The following is a 27,754-nucleotide window of genomic DNA, read 5'->3' on the forward strand; positions in this document are numbered from 1 at the left end:
GGAAAGACGCTGATGAAATCTGGCTTGATGTGGGGGGGTTAGGCAGCTCTTAGGCAGCACCGAGGAATGCTGAGAGGCTTCTGGGAAGGGAAGGTTTCTCTGTGGGGTGTGGGAGCGGGTATTATTGAGGGCGGCCCTGCCTCCCTTTGTTACATGTCCTCTGCTTCCTGAGGTTAGCAGAGCATTTAACAGGATCAGCAATGCCTTATATCTCTGTGTGCTTAGCACTCAGTTGACATGCAACCAAGTTTCTGGAATGCAAAGATGAATGAATGAGGTTGTTCTTATAGGAGGGCCTCCGAGTATATTGTCTGTCCTTTTCACAGTCTGCTAGAGTAGCCAATGTCAACTGTTGGTACAGCTGAATGTCAGGAGACTAGGGACTTAAGAGGAAGCAGAGGTGGATAAACTTTTTCTGTAAGGAGCCAGAGAGTACATATTTTAGGCTCTGTGGGTCACACAGGTCTCTGTTACATGTTCTTTGTTTTCACACCCCTTTTAAAATGTGAAAAAACATTCTTGGCTACAGGGTGGTATAAAAATAGGCTGCTGGCTGGATTTGGCCCAGGGACTATAGTTTCCTGATACCTGGCTTGGAGTGTTTATGTGTCAAGGACAGCTTCACTATACCACAACTACACATCAAAAATCTAGATTCTTACAAGTCCACACAAGCAGCAGCTGGAAAGGAGCAAGGTAATGAACCTGAAGCCACCTTATTACGTCAGGGATTGGCCTGAAACATTCTGGGGTCTTTATGGTAAGTGAGAGGTCTTAGAAGGAAACTGTTTTTCAGCTACCAGAAATCTTAGGAGCCTGGGAGCGCTGTGACAGAGCTGCAGCCAACAGTGACAGGGAACTGCATGCCTCGGTGGCCAGGTGTGACCCTCTGAAGACCTGCATCCTAGTATGGCACTGGAGAAACAGAACTCACCATGTGTTTGCACCTCTCTTCTGAGAGCAGACTCTAGCAGTTTCAGAACTTCTGAGGTCTGGCTCAGGCACCAGAGCATCTGTCAGCAAGAGAATCTCCTGCCAGACGCTCCAGCCTTACTAGGAATTTGGGGGCCACATGGTTCCAGCCTATGTGGAATTCCATCCCAGGAGAAATGATCCAGGACAGCCCACACAGGTTTGAGCACTCAGACTTGTTTGGACTCTTTATTATATTCATGTTCCTTCTGTATAAATTAGTCACACCACATATTGGGAGGCTTTGGGTTCAAGGATACTAGTATTTAATAGTATATTATTTATATCTTGTCTACTTCTAGATAGGATTAGGAAGGATAGTGCTTTCTTTCCCTTAAGACCATGTGAAACTAGAGTTAACATTCTCTCAGCAGACAATGCGACCTGCTCAGGATGACACCAATTTTATCTCTTGGCAGAATAGGAGTGAAGTCTCCTGACAGCACCATGGAGATATGGAGACATTAACAACCATTCAACTTAGACAGTTTCAGGCATAGACCAACGTTTTATTTTGTAGCTGACGTGTCTCCTAAAAATCTTTCCCTGTAGCTATACACCTAGTTCTTATGTTCTTAGTTTCCTCAGATCTTAATGAACATCTAAAGTAATATACTGTATTCTAGGCTGGGCTAGTAGCTTCTTTTTTTTTTATGTCTTGTCAGTTACCCCAAAAGGTGAGGCTGATGAAGGATTAAAAATGTACATGATACCCCACCCCAGTATTGCAACATCCCATGAAACAAATGAAGATGGAAACAAAGCAGGCAAAAAGCAGACAGGGCACACAAAAGCAGGAACTTACACCCAACTATCTTCATCTCTGCACCAGAAAGAAAGGGGCGAGAATGAGGGGACAGCACAGAGAGAGACAAGAACAATTAAGACAAACAGGAAAAGAGAAAAAAAAAAACATCACTAGCAGGTCGGTGATGAAGCATGCACTTTTTATCAAGGGTCAAAGCAAAGGACAGAGTGTATTTCTGAGCACAAGGGCAAGAGTCAGAGGGTCCCCTAGAGGGATGCCATGCCTGCAGAGCTGCCTTCTAAGGGCAAGTTTGGAGCAACTCGGAGAGAAGCACTCCTTGTGCCAGGGCTGACTCAGGGAGGGACAAAGCCTCCCTAAGGCAGAGTCCCTCCTAGAACATGGTTCTCGAAAGGGTTCCCAAACTAGCAGCATTACCATCACCTCAGAGCTTGTAAGGAATGCACATTGTTGGGTCCCACTCCATTCCTACTGTATCAGAAACTCCTGGGGGTGGGCCCAGCAGTCTGTTTCTCCAAGCCCTGCAGGTGACAAGTCAGAGAACTACTGCTTTGGGAAAAACCTAGTCCTCAGTCAGAGCACATTAAACCAAAGGGCGGGTTTCTTCTGACAAGATGGAAGACCATGTCACTCATATGAAACTCGGCCCATTTTGCCCACAGGAAATGAAAACCCTTAAAAATTCAAGGCTTATACAATAAGGTAAAATGTAATTCCCACAGAGCCATGACAGAACTCTGTATTCCTACTGACTCCAGGGAACAGGCTTTAGAGGAAAGCTATGAACGAGAGGGATGTAGACCACGGTGGCACAGCTTTGCTGGCTCAGGCATGGTCTGCAGGAGGGCACAGCCTCTTCTTGAGCAAAAGCTTTTAAATCATTCCTTTCAGTTTACAGTCTTTTGGCCGGCAGTTTTCTTTTGGGTACTTCGTTGGGAACAATGTTAACTCCAACTTGTTCACCTGGAACGCTTGTCCTGCTCTAGTCTTTCCTGACCATTTTCTTGAAAAGAAAAATCTAGGAAAGGAGTTATTAGCTTCTGAACTGGACTAAAATGAGTTTGGAGAGAAGGAGGAAGTACCCACAGGAATATGGTGACCAACCAATCAAAGGCTGGGAGTGCTCAGTTTAAAAATTAGGCTTAAATTCCCATATCTATTTGTTCTTCTTCTATAATCAAGAATGTCACCTCCTGGTGGGTGTGCCTTCTCTGGGACCTCACAGGGCATGAACAATAGCACTCCTGCCTCTTGCTCACTCCCACGGGTCACGAGCCGAGCTGGATGGCTGTACAGTCTCAGTGGTGGCACAGAGCAGCACATCTCTGGTTCACAGCAGCCACACGATGTGTTACACACCCATGGAGAGCAATGGAGACCATCAAAAAGACCTTTTTCAAAAGGGTATGTTGGATACTGGTGTGGCTAGAGCCTGGTTTAACTCTGTAACTTAAGTGTTGAAATGCTCACAGTTACTGACATAATTCATTGCCTTGTTCATTTCTCATATGTATGTCCATGTATCAGGAAGTTGCAACTTCTTGTAACTGAGACATACCAGCACTATATGGGCTGAGAGAGTGCTGCAGCCCCGGTACAACATTCCCACGGGTGAAGGGTGGTTCAGCTGCAGAAGTCTCACTAAGGAACTTCTGAGCATATGGTTTCCCAAGATAGGTTGACCGCAATGTAAAACATGCCTGTACACTTTTCCTGTTGCTCCAGAAGCTGCAGGCCAGCTCTATCACCATGCCTGAGAATGGCAAAGTCTCTCTGATGATATCTTGGAGTGCACTGAAAGGTCTGTCAGTCAGTTGTTAGCTCACAACCCTGTGAGTGGCCATTTGCAAAAAAGCTCTTTCCTCAGGGGGAGGAAGGGTAGAGGAGGAGACAGATTATGCACAAAAGATTGCGTCCTGCCTGTGAACCAATCCCTACTTTCAGCCGTAGCACTCAGTACTCAAAGGCAGATAACCCAGGAAGCAGCATACTCACAGGCCTGGCCTGGACCTTTCAGGATTGCAAATTATATGATGGTCCCTTCGCTGCCCAGGGGAGGGAAAACTCCCCTAACCTTAGCTTGTCTCACCAGTGCCTGATACAGCTGATTTCCCCAGACTCATCTAGCATACCCTGAAGTCCTTTCTAAATTGTTTTGTCAATGACGCAAAGAGATGCGGGGTGCTCCACAAAAGGATTTCTTTCCATAGATGAGGGCTAGACAACGTAACTCTTGAAATCAAACTTTATTTAAGAATTGTTTTGACTTAAGTTTGTTCATTTTTAGTCTTTGTTCATTTGGTTTTTAATTCTCTGACTGTGAATGTTAAGAAGAAAGAAATGTCTAAATGTCAGGCAAATAAGTTCTTAAAAGAAAGGAAGGACTTTAAGTATATCTCTTAGAATGTATTACTCTACCTCATGAGCCTGGATATCTAACTTAAAATAAAAAACCACCAGATCAATTTTGGTAACCACTCTTCCTTCTTCCATGACATTTTGCCAAGAAGCCAGGACTATGCCTGGGCTCTTCTTGTCCTGACAACCAGGGCTGAGGAATGGTGTCAGGACAGAATGGGAAAAGTGTCCTATGAAGGATATTGCTCTACAACAGTCAGATGGGGGCACTTTATAAGCATGAAGTCTCCCTAGCATTTAGCTAAACATGGAATTGACTGAGTGGCCCAGGTTTCCCACCCAAAAGATCTTTCTGTGTGCATGAGCAGGAGATGAGGGCTGTTCCCAGCCGCTTACTCTGCATTCACAGTGTCTATGGGGAGGGGATGCAGGCAAGAGAAAACAAGTCCAGGCACAGTGGGAGAAGTTGGAAGGCAGCTTGAATCCATCACCTGGGCCTTCTGTGCTCAGGCCATACTCCCCCTTGGGTGTGTGCTGACAAATATTTCCAACAAGGGAATTTAGAGCACCATGAAGAACTCCAAATAGGTGATATACAGAGTGGTCACAATCAGTTCAGTCTGGTCTACCCTGGCTCTTTCAAACAGAAGCAAACAAGCTTTTACCGGATCATTAAAATTCAATGGGAAGGGTAGGTCCACTACTCCTGTAATCCATTCAGAAAACCAGCTATTTGCTTGTTCTGATTTCCCCTTCTTCGTTCATATCTCCTCTGCTTATCAGACCACCATCCCTCCATCTGAGCCACACCTCTATCCTTCCCTCACTCCCTAAAGTCCTCTTGGTTCTGATGGCCTATTTCAATCCACTTCTCTAGCTTTGCCTGCATCAACCTGACTAGGAAACAGGAACCTGAGACTGACCTTCTAGAACCACACACGAGGGTTGATCCATTCCCACTTTCTGCTCTGGCTTTTCGCTGGGCATTAGATGAGAACAGTGCGCCAATCTGTAAGAAACTGGCTAGGTAGTACTATTCCTAGTGCCTAACATACCATTTGCCTGATTTGTTTTCTGATACATTAAAATGTATCTGCTTTTCCTATATGAATTGGATTCATCAATACTACAGGCACATATTTTGGTGTATTCTTCCCCTTAAAGAGGAAGCTCTTGTGAGCCAAAGAAGGTATAAAGCATCCCCATGAAGAGTTTCATGTTGGTTCCTACCATCCAGTCTCTACAGGAGAAAACAAAGCCATCTGCTGGATTGTCATGTCGCATGGGTGAATATGATGTGGGGGCTTCTGGAAAAGAACAGATGCCAATAAAGGAGCCACTGACTACAGATTGTAGTCAGCAACCTGACTTGGATTCAGAGGCTTTTAATGGCTGCAGGGCTCCTCCCCAGCACAGTTCACCATCTGCTCATGAGAGGAGCACCAGATTCCATCCTTCTAACCCTGCTCCCAACCCAGGCCCAAGAAGGGCTGCCTACCTGGCATGATGACATCAGGAAATCCCAATTTTCTTGTAATTGCCAATCCCCTATTAAATATCATGGGGTTTTCTCTCCTAATCTGTTCCATGTCTCCACGAAGAAGCTGCAGAGAAATGATAAGACCTGCAAAAACAAAAGCATTTTCTTACTCAGAACCACATCTCCACCCTGTACTCTAGTACTAGAAAAGACATAAAGAGTCATGTTTTTTTTTCTGGAAGAAAATATGCAAAGTTCAGCACTTTTCTTGAAAAAAATTTTGATGCAGAAAGTGTATGTTATTCTAAAGAAATGTTCTAGAAAGCTAAAGGATTTTTTTTGTTGTTTCAAATTTTTATTTAAATTCTAGTTAACGTACACTGTAATATTGGTTTCAGGGGTAGAATTTAGTGATTCATCACTTACATATAACACCCAGTGCTCAACACAAGTGCCCTCCTTAATATCCATCACCCATTTAGCCCACCCCCACCCACCTCCCCTCAAGCAACCCTTAGTTTGTTCCCTATATTTAAGAGTCTTTAGGGAGTGCCTGGGTGGCTTAGTTGGTTAAGCATCCAACTCTTGATCTCAGCTCAGGTCTTGATCTCAGGGTTGTAAATTCAAGCCCCCAGTTGGGCTCCATGCTGGGCGTGGAGCCTACTTAAAGAAAAAAAAAGTGTCTCTTATGGTTTGCTTCCCTCTCTATTTTCCCCCTATTATCATCTATTTTGTTTCTTAAATTCCACCTATGAGTGAAATCATATGGTATTTGTCTTTCTCTGACTTATTTTGCTTAGCATAATACTCTCTAGCTCCATCCACATCACTGCAGATGGCAAGATTTCATTCTTTTTGATGGCTGAGTAATATTCGTGTGTGTGTGTGTGTATGACATCTTCTTTATCCATTCATCAGTCGATGGACATTTGGGCTCTTTCTATAAGTTGGCTATTGCTGATAGTGCTCCTATAACATTGGGGTACATGTACCCCTTCAAATCAGTATTTTTGCATTCTTTGGGTAAATACCTAGTAGTGCAATTGCTGGGTCATAGGGTAGTTCTATTTTCAACTTTTCGAGGAAACTCTATACTGTTTTCCACAGTGGCTGCATCAGTTTGCATTCCCATCAACAGTGTAAGAGTGTTCCCCTTTTTCCACATACTAGCCAACATCCATCGTTTCCTATGTTGTTAATTTTATTTTTTTTTTAATTTTTAAAAAAATTTTATTATGTTATGTTAGTCACCATACAAATACATCATTAGTTTTTGATGTGGTGATCCACAATGCATTGTTTTCGTATAACACCCAGTGCTCCATGCAGTACGTGCCCTCCTCAATACCTATCACCAGGCTAACCAATCCCCTCTTCCCTCTCCCCTCTAAAACCCTGTTTGTTTCTCAGAGTCCATAAGTTCTCATGGTTCATCTCCCCCTCCGATTTCCCCCCTTTCATTTTTCCCTTCCTTCTCCTAATGTCCTCCATGCTATTCCTTATGTTCCACAAATAAGTGAAACCATATGATAATTGACTTCCTCTGTGTTGTTAATTTTAGCCATTCTGACAGATGTGAGGTGATATCTCATTGCAGTTTCAATTTTTATTTCCCTGATGATGAATGTTGTTGAGTATCTTTTCATGTGTCTGTTGGCCACCGGATGTCTTCTTTGGAAAAATGTCTATTCATGTCTTCTGCCCATTTCTTAACTGGATTATTTACTTTTTGGGTGTTGATTTTGATGAGCGCTTTGTAGATTCTGGATACTAACGTTTGTCAGATATGTCATTTGCAAATATCTTCTCCAGTTCTGTAGGTTGCCTTTTAGTTTTGTTGATTGTTTCCTTCACTGTGCAGAAGCTTTTTATCTTGATGAAGTCCTGATAGTTCATTTTTGCTTTTGTTTCCCTTTCCTCCAGAGACGTGCCTAGCAAGATAGTTGCTGCGGCTGAGATCAGAGAGGTTGCTGCCTGTGTTCTCCTCTAGGATTCTAATGGTTTCCTGTCTCACATTTAGGTCTTTCATCCATTTTGAATTTTTTGTGTGCCCCCCTGCATTCTGCAGGTGCCTTTTTTACTAGAGCAAGTGTGATTAGAAATGGCCAGTGTTTGTGAGTTCTGGATAAAAACCACAGACACTGAAGATGGCACCGCCCCTGCTCTGAGAAGTGAGACGCAATTCAACATCTTAACCTGGGGAGGTGATGGTGGAAACTAATCTTTCAATTGTTTTTAAAAGTATATTATTACTACAATCTTTCTTTTATAATGTTCTCCATATTTTAATCATATCATGTCCCAAGAACTTGTAGCCAGAGGCAGCTCTTTACAAATCAAGTAAGTAAATAAAGCAAAGAACACCATAAGTATGGATGTGAATGGTAGTCTTCCAAATTACCAGTAACTTTATATTTTAAAAACAAGGTTTATTTGCTTCTTGCTTTAGCCTCATTTTAGATGAGAAATATGGGCTCCCTTCCCCTTCAAGCACACTACATGGAGCTCCTTGGCATCCAGGGACATACACAGAAAAAACAGTCACTTAAAAATAGTGAGAGAGATCCTGAGGCTCCCCATGCCAGAGTTTTAGAGAAATCAAGTACTCCTAGCTGAGAGTCTCAAACTTTGCAGCCTCTGGTGTGGAGCTGCTCTGAGGACCCTCCTAGTTGAGTATCTGCTAACCCTGATAAAGAAAAAATTAAATTTTTTTTTTTTTTTAATTTCAAGTTAGTTAACATACAGTGCAGCACTGGTTTCAGGAGCAGAATCCAGTGATTCATCGTCCACATACAACACCCAGTGCTCATCCCAACAAGTGCCCTCCTTAATGCCCATCACCCATTTAGCCCTTCCCCCCATCCTCCTCCCCTCCAGCAGCCCTCAGTTGTTCTCTACATTTAAGAGTCTCTTATGGTTTGCCTCTTTATTTTATTTTTCCTTCCTTCCCCCTATGTTCATCTGTTTTGTTTCTTAAATTCCACATATAAGTGAAATTATATGGTATTTGTCTTTGTCTAACTTATTTCACTCAGCATAATACCCTCCAGTCCCATCCACGTTGATGTAAATGCTAAGTATTCATCCTTTCTGATGGCTGAGTAATATTCCATTGTGTGTGTATATATATATACTTATATACCACACCTTCTTCATCCATTCCTCAGTCGATGGACATTTGGGCTCTTTGCATAATTTGGCTATTGTTGATAATGTTGTTATGAACACTGGGGTACATGTGCCCCTTCGAATCAGCATTTTTGTACTTTTTGGATATATACCTAGTAGTGAAAACTTAGTTCTTCTTAATAATTTTGGAGACTGCCATGTCTTGCAGTGGCTTTACACTGTTGTTTAAGGCCCACTTTCTATTTACAACAAGGATATGGAAGTTAAAAAACAAAGAAAGTTATGTAAAAGAGATTATGAGATAATTGAGAGGTTAAAACTGTCAGAAGAAACATGGTTCTATATAATTTGAAAGCTATCTTCAAGTGTACATAAAAGCTCAGAGGCTTTTAAATAGTGCTTCTAATTTAATCAAGCAATTAATGTTCAAATTAGAAAATACAATCTTTCTAATGTGTGGATTTGCACCAAGACTTAAAGAGAAATTAAGCGTTTTAAAAGAAAAGGAGGGAAAAGGAAAAGAAGTTGGGGTGCCTGGGTGGCTCAGTCATTAAGTGTCTGCCTTCGGCTCAGGTCATGATCCCAGGGTCCTGGGATTGAGCCCCGCATCGGGCTCCCTGCTCTGCGGGAAGCCTGCTTCTCCTTCTCCCACTCCCCCCTGCTTGTGTTCCTTCTCTTGCTGTGTCTCTGTCAAATAAATAAATAAAATCTTAAAAAAAAAAAAAAAAAGGAAAAGAAGTTGAACTAAGATAAAAAGCTGCTGTGAAATAAAGATTGTCTATTCTAGTTCCTGAATGATATTGGCAGATTAATCACTGATTCTCATTAGTGTCAGGCTTTCTTGGTGATGCTAACACTGAACAGGAATAGAAAAAGTGATTATTAATATTTGTCTTTTATTTTTGGCTAGGATGTGTATTCTTTGTTCAGGAAAACACAGACTTCACAATGTGACAAACCCTGCAGCAATTTTTGTTCACTTTGGATTTAAATTGGAACTCAAGTCACCCATCAAAGCACATGGAATCCATTTTAGAAAGAACAGAAAATGTATTTTGGTTAGAAGTAATTAGGAAAGGTCTCAAATTATCACCAAAAAAATAGTAGAAAGTGACTGGGGAGGAGAATAAATGTTTGTAGGGAATTGAACTTTACATATGGCAACTGATCAGCAGAAATTCACTGAGGTCTGTATGATCAGCAACAGCAAGCACGACACAAAGTTTTCTAGCCAGAGAAGTATGTTACCATGGCTGGCGCTGGGGGCAGAATACTTGGCGCTGGACTTGCGGATGATATTCTCATGGATCTGGGACCACTCACTCTCGTTGTTGCACCTGCAACAGAAGGACAGGCATTATGGCTCTCAAGGCTTTTCAACATCTGGTCTGATGTTCCAACTGAAATGCTAACTTTGAAGGAAAACTTCAAACTCACTTTCCTATGTTTTACTAAATTAGACAAGGCTTGTTTTCTGTTAAGGCCCATAGAAGATTCACACTTGAGGAAAGTGTTGAAACTCTAAAATGAATCTCAACAAATATTTTAAGTGGCAAAATATCCTTTTCTCTGAAGTAGCACTCTCCCACATGACAAGTTTTTCTCTTCTAGTCCCTTATACACACACATATGCACGCACACACACACACACGCACTAGGTTCCAGAGGCAAGTTCCTGAGAGGGAAAATAACAGTTCCTCTCAACAACGACTACTGTTTAGGAACTGCCATGCCTTGCATTGGCTTTGTACCATCATTCAATAGTCATTATACTGGCCCCAGAGGAAAATCCTGCTAAGCTCAGGGCAGTGTGGATATATGCTTGTGGCTGTTTCAGCCAAACCAAGAGAGGAGAAAAATTTAGGAGAGTATAGTGAGTTTGATCCACTGTGAAAACCTCTGTAGTCAAGGGAAAGGAGAGCTTAGCAGAGAAGGTTGAATGTCTAAACATATAAAGTCCTTCCCTAGGGGCTTCAGGATTGGGACAAAAGAGAGAACAGAGGAACAATATTGCACCTCTGTTAATTTCTGACATTTCAGAGTCTTCCCCTCTAAAGCGCAATTCCAAGAGAGCTGCAACCACACAAGTACTTGTTATAGTTTAGAAACAGAGACCAGGAATTCCTCATCCTAATGCAAACACTTTGATGAAACAACTGAAATGAGATTGGGGTCATCTCTTGAAAATTCCATGTGACACCAAGAGTCCCCAGAGCCTTGGCCCCACCCCTTTCCCTGTTCCATACGAAGGTATGAGTCCATACCTTCTAACTCTAAAATGGAAGACCCAGGCACAAAGGAAAACTCACAGGATCTTTCCATGGTTACGCAGAAGTGTGTAGTCCAGCACAGCCACTTCAAATAGGAAACCCCAGTAAGAATTTTATCATGTGAAATCATATGGTATTGGACTTTCTCAGTCTGACTTGTTTCATTTAGTATAATGCCCTCTAGGTCCATCTATGTTGTCAAAAATGGCAAGATCACATCTTTAAAAAAATTTTTTTAATTTAAATTCAATTTAGTTGGGGCGCCTGGGTGGCTCAGTTGGTTAAGTGTCTGCCTTCGGCTCAGGTCATGATCCTGAGGTCCTGGAATTGAGCCCCGCATCGGGCTCCCCGCTCAGCAGGGAGCGTGCTTCTCCCTCTCCCTCTCCCTGCCCCACCCTGCCCCTGCTTGTGCTCTCTGGCTCTATCTCTCTGTCAAATAAATAAAATCTTAATAAATTCAATTTAGTTAACATATAGTGTATTATTACTTTTGGGGGTAGAATTTATTGATTCATCAGTTGCATATAACACCCAGTGCTCACTACATCAAATGCCCTCCTTAATGCCCATCACCCATTTAGCCCATCCCCCCCCCCCACCTCCCTTCCAGCAACCTTCAGTTTGTTTCTTATAGTTAAGAGTCTCTTATGGTTTGTCTGTTTTTATCTTATTTTATTTTCCTTCCCTTCCTCTACGTTCATCTATTCTGTTTCTTAAATTCCACATATGAATGAAATACCACATATGGTATTTGTCTTTCTCTGACTGACTTATTTCACTTAGCATAATACCCTCTAGTTCTATCCACATCCTAGCAAATGGCAAGATTTCATTCTTTTTGATGGATGAGTAATATTCCATGGTATGTAGGTATATGTGTGTGTGTGTATGTATGTGTGTGTGTATGTGTGTATGTATGTATGTGTATATACATATATACATATACACACACACCACATCCTCTATATCCATTCATCTGTCGATGGACATCTGGGCTCTTTCCATATTTTGGCTATTGTGGACATTGCTGCTATAAACATTGGGGTGCGTGTGCCTCTTTGAGTCTTTTTTTTAAGGCTGCACAATATTCCTGTGTATGTGTGTGTGTGTGTCTGTGTGTGTGTGTATACCACATCTTCCTTATCTATTTGTCTATTGATGGACACTTGAGTTGCTTCCATATCTTGGCTATTGTAAATAATGCTGCAATAAACATAAGGGTGCATATGTCTTTTCTGAATTAGTGCTTTTGTTTTCTTTGGGTAAATACCCAGTAGTGGAATTATTGGATCATACAGTATTTCTGTTTTTGTGGTGAGCAGAGCATAATGTATAGAGAAGATGAATCGCTATGTTGCACAACTGAAACTAATGTAATGTTGTGTGTCAACTACATTCAAATAATAATAAAAAAGAAATCAAAGAGTAAGGAGCTGAAAAAATAGTATAAAGACTTAACAACAGAAAAAAAGTTTTATCATGTGCCATCCAGCAGTGTGAAGTACAAGCAATGTGAAGAACAATTAAATAAAAGAGTTTGTATGGAAGCCATTAAGAGATAAAGGAAATTAGTTATTAGCTTAATTTTGTTACTCAGTCAGTGGCCCTTCGAACTCCTTAATCAATATAAAGAAGTCTCACTTAGAGATGCTGCAAAGAATTACCAAAGATGATGTTCTTGTAGTCCAGAGCTGTGAGGATAGTTTCTACTTACAGAATTCCTTTCTAACAAAGGAAGGGGGAGAGCGTTCTTCAGGATGAGCACTTGTGATTTAGCAACCCAGTTGGAAATCAAAAGTGAGAGGTGCTGGCAACAGCACATCCAGCCCTTCCTGTCTGACATGCACACTGTCTCATCTCTTCCAACCAGTCAGTACATCAGAGAAGTGCCCAGCTGGTGAGGATTCAAAGACTTGTCTTGCTGTCAGGTTTTTTGGTTTTTTTTTTTTTGGTGTCACTTTCTAGGTTTACAAGATCAGTAGTTACTTTCTTTAACAGAAATCTGACTACAGTTTGTCATAAATAACATACTGCCCCTCTCACTTCAAAAGAAGAGTCTTGAAAATTAACTCCCTCCTTCCAACAGATGGTGTAATTTCAGCATTTCTCCAATAAAACATGAATGTATGGGTTTTTGTGGTTTTTTTGCAGTATAGTGGAGATAGCGCTTTATCAATCACATCCACAGTGTCAGTGTGTATTAATTCATTCACCTCTCCTCTTCATGGCCTTGGTACAACCATTATCATCTCTCTTCTGGACTAGTGTAATCACCTCCTAACTGATCTTTCAAATATCTTCCTTTCCTGAATGCCAAGGAGCTACTCAAATCATCTGAAAATAAGTGGATGTGCTGTCATCAGCATATTTTAACCAATCACTAGGATATTTTATAAGGACAAATTATAAATGGGAGCATTTATTAAATAATCAAATGAGTTGTGATTATAATGAAGCATGATTATGTTCTATCCAATCAAATTAATATGTAGAGCATGATTACTGATGTTGGTAGTTTGTCCTCAATCATAAGACACACGAGGGATTGTGATCTAAAAGAGGTCTGTATGCCTCTGTAGCAGCCTGCTTTCCTCAGAGGGGAGATAAACAGCACAGCACTTCAACTACCACATGTCCAGGGATTTTACTCAAGGAAGAAGACAGAGAGGTGAGAGCATTTTGGTTTTCTACATGGGATTCCCAAGCATTCAGAAGCACTGGAGCAGGAGTTCGGGTTCTGCTCAACAGAGTTCAGAATACTCTTCTCATTCACTCATGTACCAGAGCACACGTTAGCATCTGCCTCTTCCCTACAATCTCCTTAATTTAATTTCTGTGTTTCTGATGATGTTATTCACCCAACTTTCTTCTCCTCTTTCTCCAAGGTGAACAACACAAAAAATGTTTAAAATGCTTAAGAAATTTTAAAGGGTTGTTTGTAAGACCTTTAAGTTTGCATTTTATTTTTTTATTTTATTTTTTGTTTAAATTCAATTATCCAACATATGGTGCATCATTAGTTTCAGATGTTCAATGTTTTGTGTTCAATAATTATCAGTTGCATATAACCTTTGCATTTTTAGAAGGGGGCCTACTATAGGTAGTAGACAATGGTTGGGGTATATTCCCATATTTTATTTCACTTAATTCTCCTAATGTTCATTTTACTGAGAAGAATGAAGTGGAGCTAGAGTCTAAACATAGGTCTGCTTGGTCCCAAAAGTAGGACAGGCAGGCAGGGTTGGGGTGGGGTGCAGAGAGAAAGAGGCTGAGTACTATAACCCTGAAAACCTTACTCCTGCACTGGGCTTCAGGGTCCTTGTATCCCTGATGTCAGTCAGCATTCCCATTTTGTCTCTACTTAATTACAACTCCTGAGTCTTGGTTATGGTGTAAAACTTAATTTAGTGCAAATACTCCATGTTAAAATTCTTTCTCTTTGGGTGTTCTTTTGGCTTTTATTTGGTTAAAGTCCTAATAAGCTGGAAAATAGGCAACAACCTACAGATTTAGAAATACTACTGATGCTGACCACTGTTTCATGTAGTCCTGATTAAAGTGCAAAAAAAGAGAGAAGTATCCAGAAGGATGAAGAAAAACAGCACATATTTCTATAAAAATGGTCTAATTGAACAGAATCTCCAAGACCAAGCTGACACAAACTAATTTGATACATTCTGGATGTGCTGTCATGGCCACGAGAAATTGCATTTTTATTTATTTATTTATGATTTTGTTTACTTATAATTTTATTTATTTACGAGTGAGAACTAGAGAGAGAGAGAGAGAGCACACAGAGGGAGAGGGTGAGAGAGAGAAGCAGACTCCCCATTGAGCAGGGAGCCCGATGTAGGGCTCGATCCCAGGACCCTGAGATCATGACCTGAGCCTAAGGCAGACGCTTAACCAACAGATCCACCCAGGTGCCCCTGCATTTTTATTTATGAAAAATGTAAATTATTTATTTTACAACCTATATATGTTTATTTTAGTACAGAGTATTAAAAAAAGACAAATAGCACGCAAGCATGCACACATAACACTTTAACAGAAATACTAAGTTTTAGTCCTCCTTCCAGGTGGTAGAAGGGCTTCCATGAGTAACATTTCTGCCCCATTTAGTCACTTTCCTGGGAGAAAGAGTGACCTCTTTGGCCAGCACTTTTTTTTTTTTTTTAAGATTTTATTTATTTATTTGAGAGGGAGAGAGAGCATGAGAGTGGGGAGGGTCAGAGGGAGAAGCAGATTCCCTGCTGAGCAGGGAGTCCGACACGGGACTCGATCCCGGGACTCCAGGATCATGACCTGAGCCGAAGGCAGTCGCTTAACCAACTGAGCCACCCAGGCGCCCCGGCCAGCACTTCTAGAAGAAGGAGCTGGGCATGAACATGTCAATTCTGCCTCTTCCCTCTTTTGGGACCAACCTATTTGCAGAGAACAGACAATCCCTCTGCACCACCAGGTTCCACTCTGATGATGACTCAATAGTCTTTCTGACTCAGGGTTCATGTTAATCACAAGTTGTGGTGGGTTGAATGGTGGCCCCTAAAAAGATATATCCATATCCTAATCCCTGGAACCTGTGAATGTTACCTTATTTGGAAAAAGGATCTTTATAGATGTAATTAAATTAAGGATCTTGAGATTAGGAGATAATCTTGGATTATCTGGGTGAGTCCAACTTCAATGACAAATGTCCTTAGAGAAAGGCAGAGGAAGATTTAAGACACAGAAGAGAAGAAAATGCAGACAGGAGAGGAGGAGGCAATGTGACCACAGAAGCAGAGATTAGAGTGATGAAGCTGCAAATCAAGGCATGCTGACAGCTCCCAGAAGATGCAAAGAACAGATTTTCCCCTGGAGCCTCCAGAATGAGTGTGGTCCTGCTGGTAGCTTGATTTCAGACTTCTGGCCTCCAGATTGTGAGAATAAATTTCTATGTTATAAATCACCACATTTGCGGTAATTTGTTATAGCAGCCATAGGAAACAAATACAAAAGTCCATGTGGCTCATAGATCCAAACCGTGATCTCAAATAAGTTTTCTTGCTAATAAAAGTGACATGTTTATATATACTATTTACATATGTATACACACATATGTATATATATATACATTATAAATTTCCATCTATGCCACTCTGTATTGTATATCCATTTTTATCTATACCTGCTTAATATTTTGCTCTTAGAACCAATCTACTGTTATCTATTAACCCACTCAAATTGCAACAAACAGCATTTTATTCTGAGTTTACTAAGCTAAAATTGTTAAATAATTGGGAATGAAAAAAAAATTGGGAATGAAGATTGACCTTTGTCAAGTATCTTTTTTGATATCAGGATGATTATATGTTTTTTCCCTTTTGGATGACTAATATGATGCATTATATGCTAATTGCACTGTGATCAGAGTGTGGCTTGTGCCTTATGGAATTTATGGAAATTTTTTCTATGAATAATTTTTATAAATGTTCCATAGGCACTGGAAAAGATGTATTCTTTTTATTGGATAAAAGATTTGTCTAGAGCTGGGAGGACCATATGGCCTGGCGAGCGGGGATACTCCATTTACACCTGCTGTCCTGGCATCAACAGCACTCCTTTTGACTATCAGAATGTCCTGATTTAGATGACAAATTATGCTCACCCTATCTGGAGGTAGGAGAGCAAGAGGTTAAGAGCATAGTCTCTTAATCAGGCTGCTCAAACACACGCCTCACCACTCTGTGCCTGTTTCCTTATCAATAAAAGAGGGGTAATGACAGCCCATGGTGAGCGTTCAAAGGTGCTGACTGTTAGTATCTGTCACATCAACCTTAGTCAGATTCTCTAAGTCAGAGTTATTTACCTGATTTAAATATTTCCATCCTTATTCATTTTTGTCTTCCTGTGTGTCAAGAGGCATGTTAAAGTCTCTTGCTTTTATTGTACTTTTATGCTCTCTTTGTATTTCTAATAAATTGACTATAGTAATTTTGAGTCATTATTATATGCATAAGGGTCATGACAATTAGATCTCCACTATAAATTCCACCATGTATCAGTATAAAATGCTCTTTCTATCCCTGTGGAGGAAAAAAAGGGGCTTTCTGGACTCTTGCAAGCTGGAGGCAGAGATGTTCGCAAGGACACGTGAGCTCTGGTGTTGCCTTCTCTCACCAGTTAAGAAGGCTGAATTTGGTCAACTTCCTTTAAACTGAAGTACATGGACTATGGGAAATTTCATGTGAGTACCATGGGGTAATTAAGATATTATGCATGGAATTATATAGGATTTGCAGTTTAGATGTAAAGGTGGAGCTTACCTGTAACCAAGAGTCACTAGCAAAAAAAAAATACAGGAAACTCCTTTTTAGATGGCAGGCAGTATGCCCATTATTTGGTTAGACCTCATTTCCTGAACCACTGGTCTTCTTGTTTATTTACCACCTTTTTCCTGTTTGATTCACTAGTTTCTATGGATATTTTTTTGTAGTTTCTTATATTACGTTATTCCTTTTTTTTTTTTTTTTCAATTTTGTAGATGAGGAAATTGAAGTTCAGGGAATTAGGGTGATTTTTCCAAATCTCACAGCTTCTGTTTACCAACCACCTCATCTATCTAATCTATCCATCTATTTAATAGATGAAAGTATTATCTTAAAAAAAAAAACAAGATGGGATCATACATACCACTGACTACTTTAAACCCAGTTAACAAAGTTGTTATATGAAGGTGGTTTTGTGTTTGTCTACTCTTAGAGCCCTCATTCTTTCAATGTGACTTTCCTGGAGGAGCAGAACAACAGAAAAGGAATGGAAAATGCAGGTGTGTTTCCAAGCCTGTGGCAGAGAATACTTAGGACCTCAATGTGCCAACACTTATATCTGTGTTAGAGTTGTGAGCCTTTTCACCTCTACATGAACTGGAGTCTCCTGAGCTGACATTCTTTACTCTGGCCCATTATTTAATGAATTCTGCTTTGCAGCAGCACTGACATACAAACAAATCTAACTGGGCTCTAAGGCTAGAGATGGTGGGCACTGCAAGTCAAAACAGAGTAGTTCCATGGGCATTGACCTACTGGATTTAGGTCTTCTTTGCAATGGCCTGAGCAGACATTTGGTGCAGATGCTCATACACTGACAACAGACACAGCAGATAACAGTCCTGGGTGGATGATGATCCATGGAAAATTGGGAAGGCCTAGGCTAGGAGAGAGAGAAATATGAGCTACTTCCTTAACTGACTCACAAGTGAGAAGCAGTATTTTCATTTGATGTTGTTATATATATAAAGACTTGAGCCTTCTTTTCTCTACTAAAATGAGGAAGGCTGAATGACCCTTCACTCATTTAAGAACAGGTCTCCATTTAAGAATGGCTCCTAAACAAGTACTCTCAACTTGAGGCAATTTCGTGGATAAGGTGGCTATGAAACAAAGACCCCAAAGTCAGTGTTCAGAGGAAATGTGTGTCTACCTCAAATATAAGGATAGGGTCCTTTCCAGTCATCACATAAGAGAAGAGATTGCCACCTTATATTTCCACCCTCACAAAGCCTGTCATGTTGTGGGGCATTCTCTGAACCCCTTTATTTTGAATGTCACAGTAGTATTTTGGGTAAGTTACATAGCCTGAAATTATCTCAATCAATGCAAGTTTTAGATGTTTATAAAACTTATCTGACAGAATTGGTTAAAGACCTTTTTTTTTCTTTTTTAAAAGCAAAACTACACAGATTTAGTAATTACCCTTGGGTATGACCTCCAAATTGAAGAGCTGGATGTTATTGTAAAGCTCACCTTAAAAGTAGCATAGTAAGCAGCTGTATTATTAAGGTCACATACATGGGCCTACAGGACAAATAAAGACACAGAAACAGCAAGTGTCCAAATATTCAGCAAAAATGTAATTGAGCCTCAAGATGAACTTCTAGTGAACGCATCATAAAGGATTCAAAGACTGATAGATCAAAACCAACCTGATGGAAGTGAAAGACCATGCCTTGGAAAACTGTGTCAGATGACTCAGAAAGTGGCTCTCATGTTGACAAAATCCTGATGACATGGTTGCATATGAAGAATTTGAAAAAAATTTTCTCATAACACATGAGAGTGGGGAAAATGTAATATTTGTCTCAATTTTATATAACATGTGGTTGAATATGTAATGGGTAATATACATTTTATATAGTATGATTTAAAATATAACTAACATAATAGATTTAATATTCTAAGTAGTTATTATCTATTTCATTAAGGTTGGCCTAAAAATGTTTATTTAGGCTGTGTCACACTGTGAATTTGGAAAGTAGTCACTGCATATGCAGAAACATCTTGTGTTTGGTCACATGCATTATTTACGGCACCTTGACTTCACCTTAGTGTTGGCTTTAGCTTTGTAGCACTCCTCTCCTTTTGTGTCCTAGGCTCCAGGTTCGACATGCCCTGTGCCTGCCTGTGACCCTAGTCCCTCTGTCCAAGAGGAAACATATGATATCTATATCAGACTGAATTGCATAGAGTGATGATTTATTTGTGATTTTTCAGGCTTTTGGCTCATTAGGAAGCAACCTAGTTTTCATGCCCTAGCTTCTTGTTGAGATTTTCTTAAAACAACATGGGACCTTCACTTCACACACACATGATATTAAACAACATCTATTAAGCCAGAGGAATGGCTTTGGCAAGAGACACCCAGGAGCTTGAATCTTCACTGGTTGAGGCTGACTGAATAATAAAAGAAATGATGAGAATGTTAACAACTAATGAGATATTTTGCCAATTCATTGATTAAAACTATACAAGGGGTCTCTTATCTTTGCAAAATCCTGTCCTAACAGAGGCTAAAGCACTATTAATAACAATTATTAAATCTTTAAAGCTTCTAATTCAATCTAACAAACATGTGCCATGAAGCTTATTGGAAAATATTGCTTCTCTTAAGGGCTGGATTCACTGTGCTGATGTGGATTTAAAACACTAATCCTAGAGGAATTCCATACTGTGCACAAAATCAATTTTGCAAACATGAAGTTGGAACTCTATTTGACAATTTTACTGTTTTCAAGTGGAAAAATTATCCTACATTTTGATTCTATTAGTCCTTCAAAAAAATTTTTTTTGATAATGATCTTCTGTTGTTTTAGAAGCAATTAGGCCAATTAAGCCTGACAGCATGATTTCAAGAGGGATGCTGAGCAAGCCCCTATCCACAATGAGAATTTGCAGTGAAGCAAGGAATAGCTGATACATGCAAAGAGATGCAATTTGGGAGTGCTACCTATAAACCCTTTGCCCTTGGGAAGGACAGAGTGGAGTAAGAGGATAATGATGATGATTTTGGATTCCTGTTTAGTCCTTTTCAAAGGGAGGAAAGTATATCAAAAAGCAGTTCCCATCAGCCATCAATGAAGAGATTTGGGATATGGAGAAAGTCTGTGACTGATGCATGAAAGGAAGAGAAAACCCACCAAAATTTCCTTTGTAGGTTACTATTCCAAAGGAAGATCCTCATCCCATAAAGTACACAACTCTGAACAGAACAGTGCTTAAGGCAAAATAGGTAATAAGGAGGTCTGGACTTTTATTTTGAAATTAATAAAATGTGGTTAATATACAAAGGCCCAAACTAAGTATAATTGTGAATTAAGTTTATTTCCTGCCTGAATCAGAACAGATAATACAGAAAAATATTCATACAATATTTATGGTGAAGATACATTAACATGGTGATGGACAATATCAGATTTCATTTGGAAAAATAATACTGGGTTAAAACCAAAAGAGGACAGATGTTTTTTTTTTTAAAAATTCTCATAGTTAAAAACACTTACTTTAAAAACTCACTAAACTCATCACAGATCATGTTTTCAGCACTACTATTCCTAAGTCTGTATCAGCAAAGACAGATGATATGCCTGAATTCTGTTCCTTTTCTTCATTTATTTTTTTTCTATTGTTTAATAAGAATCAGGAGGAGATGCACTGCTTCTATAAGGTAGGTCCTCTGGTTAATGAACATTAAAAATAATGCCATGACCAGTTGGGTGTGACTTATGGATCCATGGTCACAAAAGTGAAGAGTGAAACCACAGCTCCTCAGAAAAACTTGCTTTTCCTCAATTTGACTCATGATCATTCTTTGAAGCAATTTGCATTGGTACCTAGCTCAGTTACCATATCTGGGGGGCAAGTATTAGACAAAGAAGATACTTTTATATCCAAAACACATGAGAAATTACATTATTAGTTTTCCTGTAAATGTATAATAATGTTGGTTAGTCCTAGATAGAAGAGGTAGTACAGAAGTCTATACTACCAGACTTCTAGTTTAGGATAGAAGTTTCCAAATTCAGTTGCTTCAGAATCACCTGGGAAACTTATATATATAGACCTTAGATCAAAATCTCTACATTTTTAAAAAACTCCCTATCCTACATATTCTGGTGGTTCTGTGTCCCACAAAGCTTGAGCACTGCTGCTGTCAAGGGTAGGGCTGGAATGTCTTATGTTGTAAATTATTAATATTTCTGATCTCTATTACTCACGTGTAAACCTTAAGAACAAAATCCTTTTCTTCCTTTAATTCTGTGAGTGACTGTAGAACATCCAGGATGCTGAGGACCGCACAGCCATAGGGTCGCCGGTAGTGCAGGTGAGCAGGGCCTTTCTTTGAATCATTCAGGAGCATCCGGCCTGGAGCACAGCAGAACATACCAGTCAGACTGAGAACTCCAGGCTCCTCTCCAGTATCACCTGGTTGTCATCCAAGGATGTCAAAGCTATAGGCACCTTAGAGATACTCTAAATTGGAAGACTAATTTAAGACTGAAGGGAGCCATCCAAGGATGCAGAATATTTATGTGGAGGAATGCCAAACAGGCCTTTGGCCAGGGCTCTTGCCCTGCACCACATTCAATTAATCATCCTGATTATCTACCTTAATACCAATAGTCCATTTATTAATCATATGAGAATGAACCAGTGGTTTTATGAATTTCTTTGAAAAACAAGTGTGTTAGATTTAAACTTCTTAGGCATATTAAGGATACAGAGTTTTTTAGTTGCCAGGTAAAAACTATGTATGCAAAGAACAATGTGTTATTCTTCCAACCAAATTTTGCTGTCAAAGCTGCTCCTAAACCTCTGCTGGAGCGAAAGTTGTCTCAGAAAGAATGGGAGTTTGCTTTTCCCACCTACCAAGGCTGTGCCTACAGTGGAGGACTTGCAAGAGCAAAACTGGAACCTCAATAAATGCTTAGGAAGTACAGCAAAACAGGTGTCTTGTTGGCAAAGGATTAAAAAATATTCTTTGACAAAAAGGTACAAGATATGCCAGAACCCAAACCTATGGAGGAAGACTTGGTTAGTCATAGCCCCCCAAATTATGCCATATGCTTGAAATAAGGGTGAGTAAATCAACCACAGAACAGTAGCAAAACTAACTTTTTTCATCTTGGGTGGGGTAAAAGTGAAATACCATATATTGACTGCAGTAAGGATAGTAACTCTCATTCTGTGGAAAATAGCACACATACATACTTTTGGATACAAAACACAGCAAAGGCCATTCACCACCTGTTAAGATGGCAACCTGCAACCTGTTGTAAGATCTCTGAAGTGGAAAAGCTGGTACAAAAGGCAAGGCACTGTGATGGAAAGAATGTCAAAAGAGCAGACCACTTGAAATAAAGAGTTTGGGTCCAAAAACAAATAGGGAGCAGAAGATTTCAAGTGAAAAAAAAAATGCTTTCATTTATGTCCAATTCAGCTACCCTAGCAGTTGAGCTTAAGGTAGAGTTCTGCTACAAGCTGGACTCTCATCCTGAGACCTGACATCACAAATAAGAGCTAGAGAGATGATAAAGCTCAAACATAGTAGTAGATACTTATCCCAAAGTGGGCTGGTCTTTAGTCATGTGAACGGATAAGGTCAACAGTACCTATTCGTATCACATGGGCAACTATATATAAATCTCTCTTCATATCTTTGCTGCTCAGATCCTAAGGAAAAAAAAAACACAAGTAAATTAAGGCAAGGAATATACTGAAAATAATTAAAATTTCATTTCGAACCTCATAATCATCTGCTTTTGTTACTTTTAGCATATGTTATAGGTGGGGAGGAGGACTAAAGCACATAGTGGTTTAGTGTTTGTAAGATTCCTGCAGTGAAAGTGTGAATATCTTATATGCCTCTCGAAGTTTATTTTATTGATAATATTTTCCCAGCTTTTATTTAGAATACCCAACAAATATCTACAAGAATTCTCACATTAGAAATCTTCGTAATATTGCCTTATCCATGTTTATTCTAACATCACATAAAAACATTTTGTAACAAATGTTCAATGCAGAAAAAAATGGGAAAACACCAATAAGCTTATTAATGACTGAAATTCTGAAAGTTTACTCTTTACTAATTTTATGTATTCTTTGGTCCACATTGATTATTATACACTAGATATGTTCCCTTGAGAAGAGACTAATTTGGCCTTAGTGAAACCTCAATAATTTGATCTCGATTTCTAAATTTAGATATGCATCATTTATACTGAAGTATAGAGCTGAAAATAATCTTATCCAGAAAATTCTAAGGGCTTCCTTTAAGTAAACAATCTGATCCAATCAGTAATTTTTAAAACTAAAGTTATGAAAAGAATTTTATACATTAAATTATTTATGTTTAGAACACATTTTGAAATAAATGTTCATTTATGGGTATGTATTTTACTTTAACATGTTGTACTTAAAGTAATAAAACTTTAATATATACTCTGTTTCAGACTTCTCACCAGGTCAACTTGCTGCTCACTCAGAGACACTGTTGTGAATTAATGATGATTGATGGAATAACCTCTGTCCTTAATGGGACAGTTTCCCAAGATTTCCCTTTTGCTTCTAGGATAAGTTCCATACTTAGTTCCCTGTCCTTCCCATCTTTTGATTGGTTCCAGATGCTTTTCTCTTTTTAAAAAAGCAGGGAAAGGGATAAGCAAGTGACAGTTATAATTTCAAATGAGCTCTGAGATCCAGAGTCCCCATGTTTGCTTTATTTTTATATCTTGTTGCAGGGTTAGGACTAGGGTAAGGCAAGCAAGGCACCCAGGGTGCAAAGTTAAAGGAGGTCTTACTCTCAGGATCCTGTGCTTTGCTTGCCTTACCGGAGTCCCAGCTCTGCCCTGTAGAATGGTCCTAAACATATGAAAGGAAAGGAGACATTAAAAAGTAAGGTGCAATGGTGAAATTGAAACTTTTAGATTCTAGATGGTTATGATATTTGACCAAATTCTTGATGGAATAATGAAATATGTTTATAATGAGATAGGTTACAAAATAATTTAAAATAAATGTGTAACTCTGGAATCACAAAGAAATATTTTTACATGAAAGTTGTCTTGAAACTGAAAAAGGATGTTCAGGCTCCATTTCACCACTTCCTTTAATTTATAAATGGAATTTAAAATGATACCCTCAAAATATCTCTGTATTTTGACACTTATTAAAATGGTTACTAAATACATATAAAAATAAAAAAAAACAACAACCCCAGATTACCACTTTTATGTGCTTTTGAGGGGATTTAAACATGTCTATTTACTGAAAGATATAGAAATGTTTGACACATTTCAAAGTGAAATCGTTCCTCTACATAGCTTGGACTATGTTAATCCAAACTATCAAATAACCAGTATGATGATTAATTCCTACATCTAAGAATTCAAGCCAGTTACCAAAGATGATCAAACACTAATCAGATCAGTTGTACACATGAGCACAGGACCTCTCTCTTGGTTCTAAGTGAACGAAAGGAAGAAAACGGAAATATAATTTATGGTATTTTGCAAGTAGATGGAGTAGGGATCCTTTCTGACCATTTTGTACATGGTACCCAGAACTCTCTGTGGTAATTTATTTGAAGTCAATAAATATAAAATGGGAATAATCAGTGCAAAAAAAATTTTATGTGAAATTATTATTTGAGAGTCCCACATAATTTCAATGTGAAAGCTATCCTATTAAATATAAGTGTATGGTTAGACACAGTTACCACAGAGTTACTAAACACTTACTCTTCACAACTAAGTACCAAGTGTGGCTACCCACATTAAAATACTCACAAGACCTGTAAAAGCAAGATGGGAAGAGGGATTCCCACCATTCATTTGGTGAGCAGAGTTTGAATTTAGATTTACTCATTGGAGCATACCCTCCAATCCTACATAATTAAAAGCTGGTGCCCAACTATACGGTAGTCATAGGGCAGTGACTCAGGGCTCAGCATCTTGGGACTCAGTTACTGATGTTCCATTTGAAACACGGAAAAGTCAACTCACTTTCCTGTGCCTGAACTGCCCTTTTTCTGTAGAGATAATGGGATTTACAAATGTATAACAAAGCCGATTTATTCATACTTATGTTATAAAAGAAGCAGAAGATATAAATAAATGTAGAAAATATAATGCCAATGAATGCAAGGAAAACAACACAAGTTCATTTTCTGAGTTGGTCACTCAAATATAATAAAAAAGAAACATATTCACTTATTTAAATCATTACTGAGGCCTTAGTATTTGCCAGGCACTGTGTGTGAAGCACTGGATGTCTAATAATAAGTAAATTCACAGACATGCTCTCACACGCTCATACACATAGCCATTGTTTATCATGAAAGTTAGGAAATCACTGTATTAGATATTCACTGTATTAGGCATTCACATAAATATGAAACACCTCCTTCTGGATAAAGTTCTTCCTGGACAGGAAGCTCTGAAATCGAACAAGGTCAGAAAAAACCCAGATTTTACAGAGAACAAGGTTGAGCCATGAATAATGTGATTGGTTTATAATGTGGCTCTGAAGTCTGCTTGAGTAATGCTGCAAAACCACTCAGTTTGTAGGCTTCCCTCTTCTTGATGCTAAGGTAAGCTATCAGGTTGGCACTGACTACAGCTGTGGCTGCATTTTCGTGCGTTACTCTCAAACTCTGTAGCACGTATGTCAATCTGGAAAACCCCTTATGCCCACAGGAGGCACTCAAGTCTTAGATGAGAAAATAGGTTCCACCAAAATTATTATTTCATATAGCTTAAAGTAAGACACGAAAATCCTGGCTAAGACAATCTTGTGAAAAAATTTCATGTGCTTTGTAAAAATTTCTCAAATCACTCTTTAGGATCTTAAAAAACAATCCAGGGCTGTACCGCAAAGGGAACTACAGAAGTGGTATTTTTAGCAGCCTTGTGTCTTCCCATTGTGGCAGAATAAGAGCACAAGAATGTTATGCATCTTTGATTTATCAAGTCACAGCTACAGTGTAGGCCTCTAGGCCCATATAGATAATTAAAATACTACAAAATGAAAATTTTGATTTACTGTAATTACATTCAAATATCATCATAATTAAGTTCGTTTTTCAAGAGACAAGGACTGTACTCATCATATTCAAAGATAGCACATGCACACAGCTCTGTTTCCACAATGCCAAAGAACAAGGAAGCAATGGTTTCTTTTGCTGCTTTATCAGAGAACCAGGATCTAGGAAAACCTCTAAGGTCACTGAGGCATTCTAGACAGATGGGTGTCTCATTTCTTTCTATTTCTGCTTTCAGAAAGGTGGCCCCAGAGGACCACCTCAATGTTTAGACACTTTCACTTCAGAAGATCTCTCCCAGTATTCTAACCTAAATCCCATTAACTGCAACTTGTACTCTTTCCCTTGTTCTTTTCCTACTGAAGGAACAGTGTTGCTTTTCCCAGACTAAACCATTTTAATTCCCTTAATTGTCTTCATAGGTCTGCTTTACCTGCTCTTTCTTCCAGTATTATCTCCTAAGGTTTGTATGATGAGCTCAAAGATGGGTAAAAAAAAAAAAAAATTACTTTAGCTTAACTAGACTTACAAATGTTTCTGTACATTTGGAGCATTTTCAATAGAAGCTATCCCTGTGAAAGTGGCTTCTGATTCTGCAGGTAACGTTGTTTGAAGTTTTGAAAGATAAAGTTATAGTAAATGAACAAAGAAGTCAGGTAAAAAATCCAGTTTTATCTTCCAGAGAAAGCCACATATAAGATGCCTAGCTAAATCTCATTTGTGTTTAAGAGGCACACTGTAAGCTCTGAGACACCTGCCACCCATCAATCACGCACCCCACACCAGGGCAGCAGCACTGTGAGACTATCACGCCTCCCAGCGTTAATGGGTCTTAATGTATCTCAGTAGCACTGAAGCAGATCAAAGACCCCACGAGAGTCAAAACTGGTTTAAAATTGTAACATGGTCTTGTTTTCTCCTTCAGCAAATAAATAAACTGAAATAAACAAAGCTGCACACTACCTTTTGTTTTAAACTAAATAAAAAGCATTTAGTAAATCAGAATCAACTTGAAGAATATACAAGGCAATGTGGTATTGTGAGGCTGAGCACTTTCTAGAAGCAGATTATTACATCTTCTCTGAGCTGATGAGTTTGTGATCCTGGAGACCATGAATGACAGCATGGTTATTGGGAAAAAATGAAAGTATAGGTCATAGTAGGAGAAGACCCTCTATTTGGTATGTGAGAGAGAAGAACTACTTAGTTTGTCTCTCTTTATATGCACTCACTAAAAAACTGCAAAGCTGTAAATTTGGTGGATGCCTTTAGAGAAACTATACTTCTACATCAGAGAAATTCCCAGTGGTCTTGAATAAGACTAGTAAGAAAGACTTCTTTCAGATTTTGTCTGTTATATTAAATAGCTTCTAAAATCTACATTAGTAAAAGGTACTTGATTATATTTCTTTAATAAAA

General features: G+C 39.1%; 1 protein-coding gene across 1 annotated transcript in view; it reads right to left on the reverse strand.

The window, feature by feature from the left end:
- The window catches only part of DOCK3 (dedicator of cytokinesis 3), a 477,354-nt gene that overhangs the window by 91,833 nt on the left and 357,767 nt on the right, over positions 1 to 27,754 (reverse strand). Inside the window, exons 10-13 of the mRNA XM_034997521.1 lie at positions 22,905 to 22,965; positions 21,510 to 21,657; positions 9,954 to 10,042; positions 5,595 to 5,720 (exon numbers count right to left, since the gene is read on the reverse strand). Of these exons, the coding sequence (XP_034853412.1) occupies positions 5,595 to 5,720; positions 9,954 to 10,042; positions 21,510 to 21,657; positions 22,905 to 22,965 (424 nt within the window). The remainder of the gene's footprint in view (positions 1 to 5,594; positions 5,721 to 9,953; positions 10,043 to 21,509; positions 21,658 to 22,904; positions 22,966 to 27,754) is intronic.

This window comes from Mirounga leonina, unplaced genomic scaffold, assembly GCF_011800145.1.
Source record: "Mirounga leonina isolate KUSES-001 unplaced genomic scaffold, KU_Mleo_1.0 Mir_94, whole genome shotgun sequence".
NCBI classification, from domain to species: domain Eukaryota; kingdom Metazoa; phylum Chordata; class Mammalia; order Carnivora; family Phocidae; genus Mirounga; species Mirounga leonina.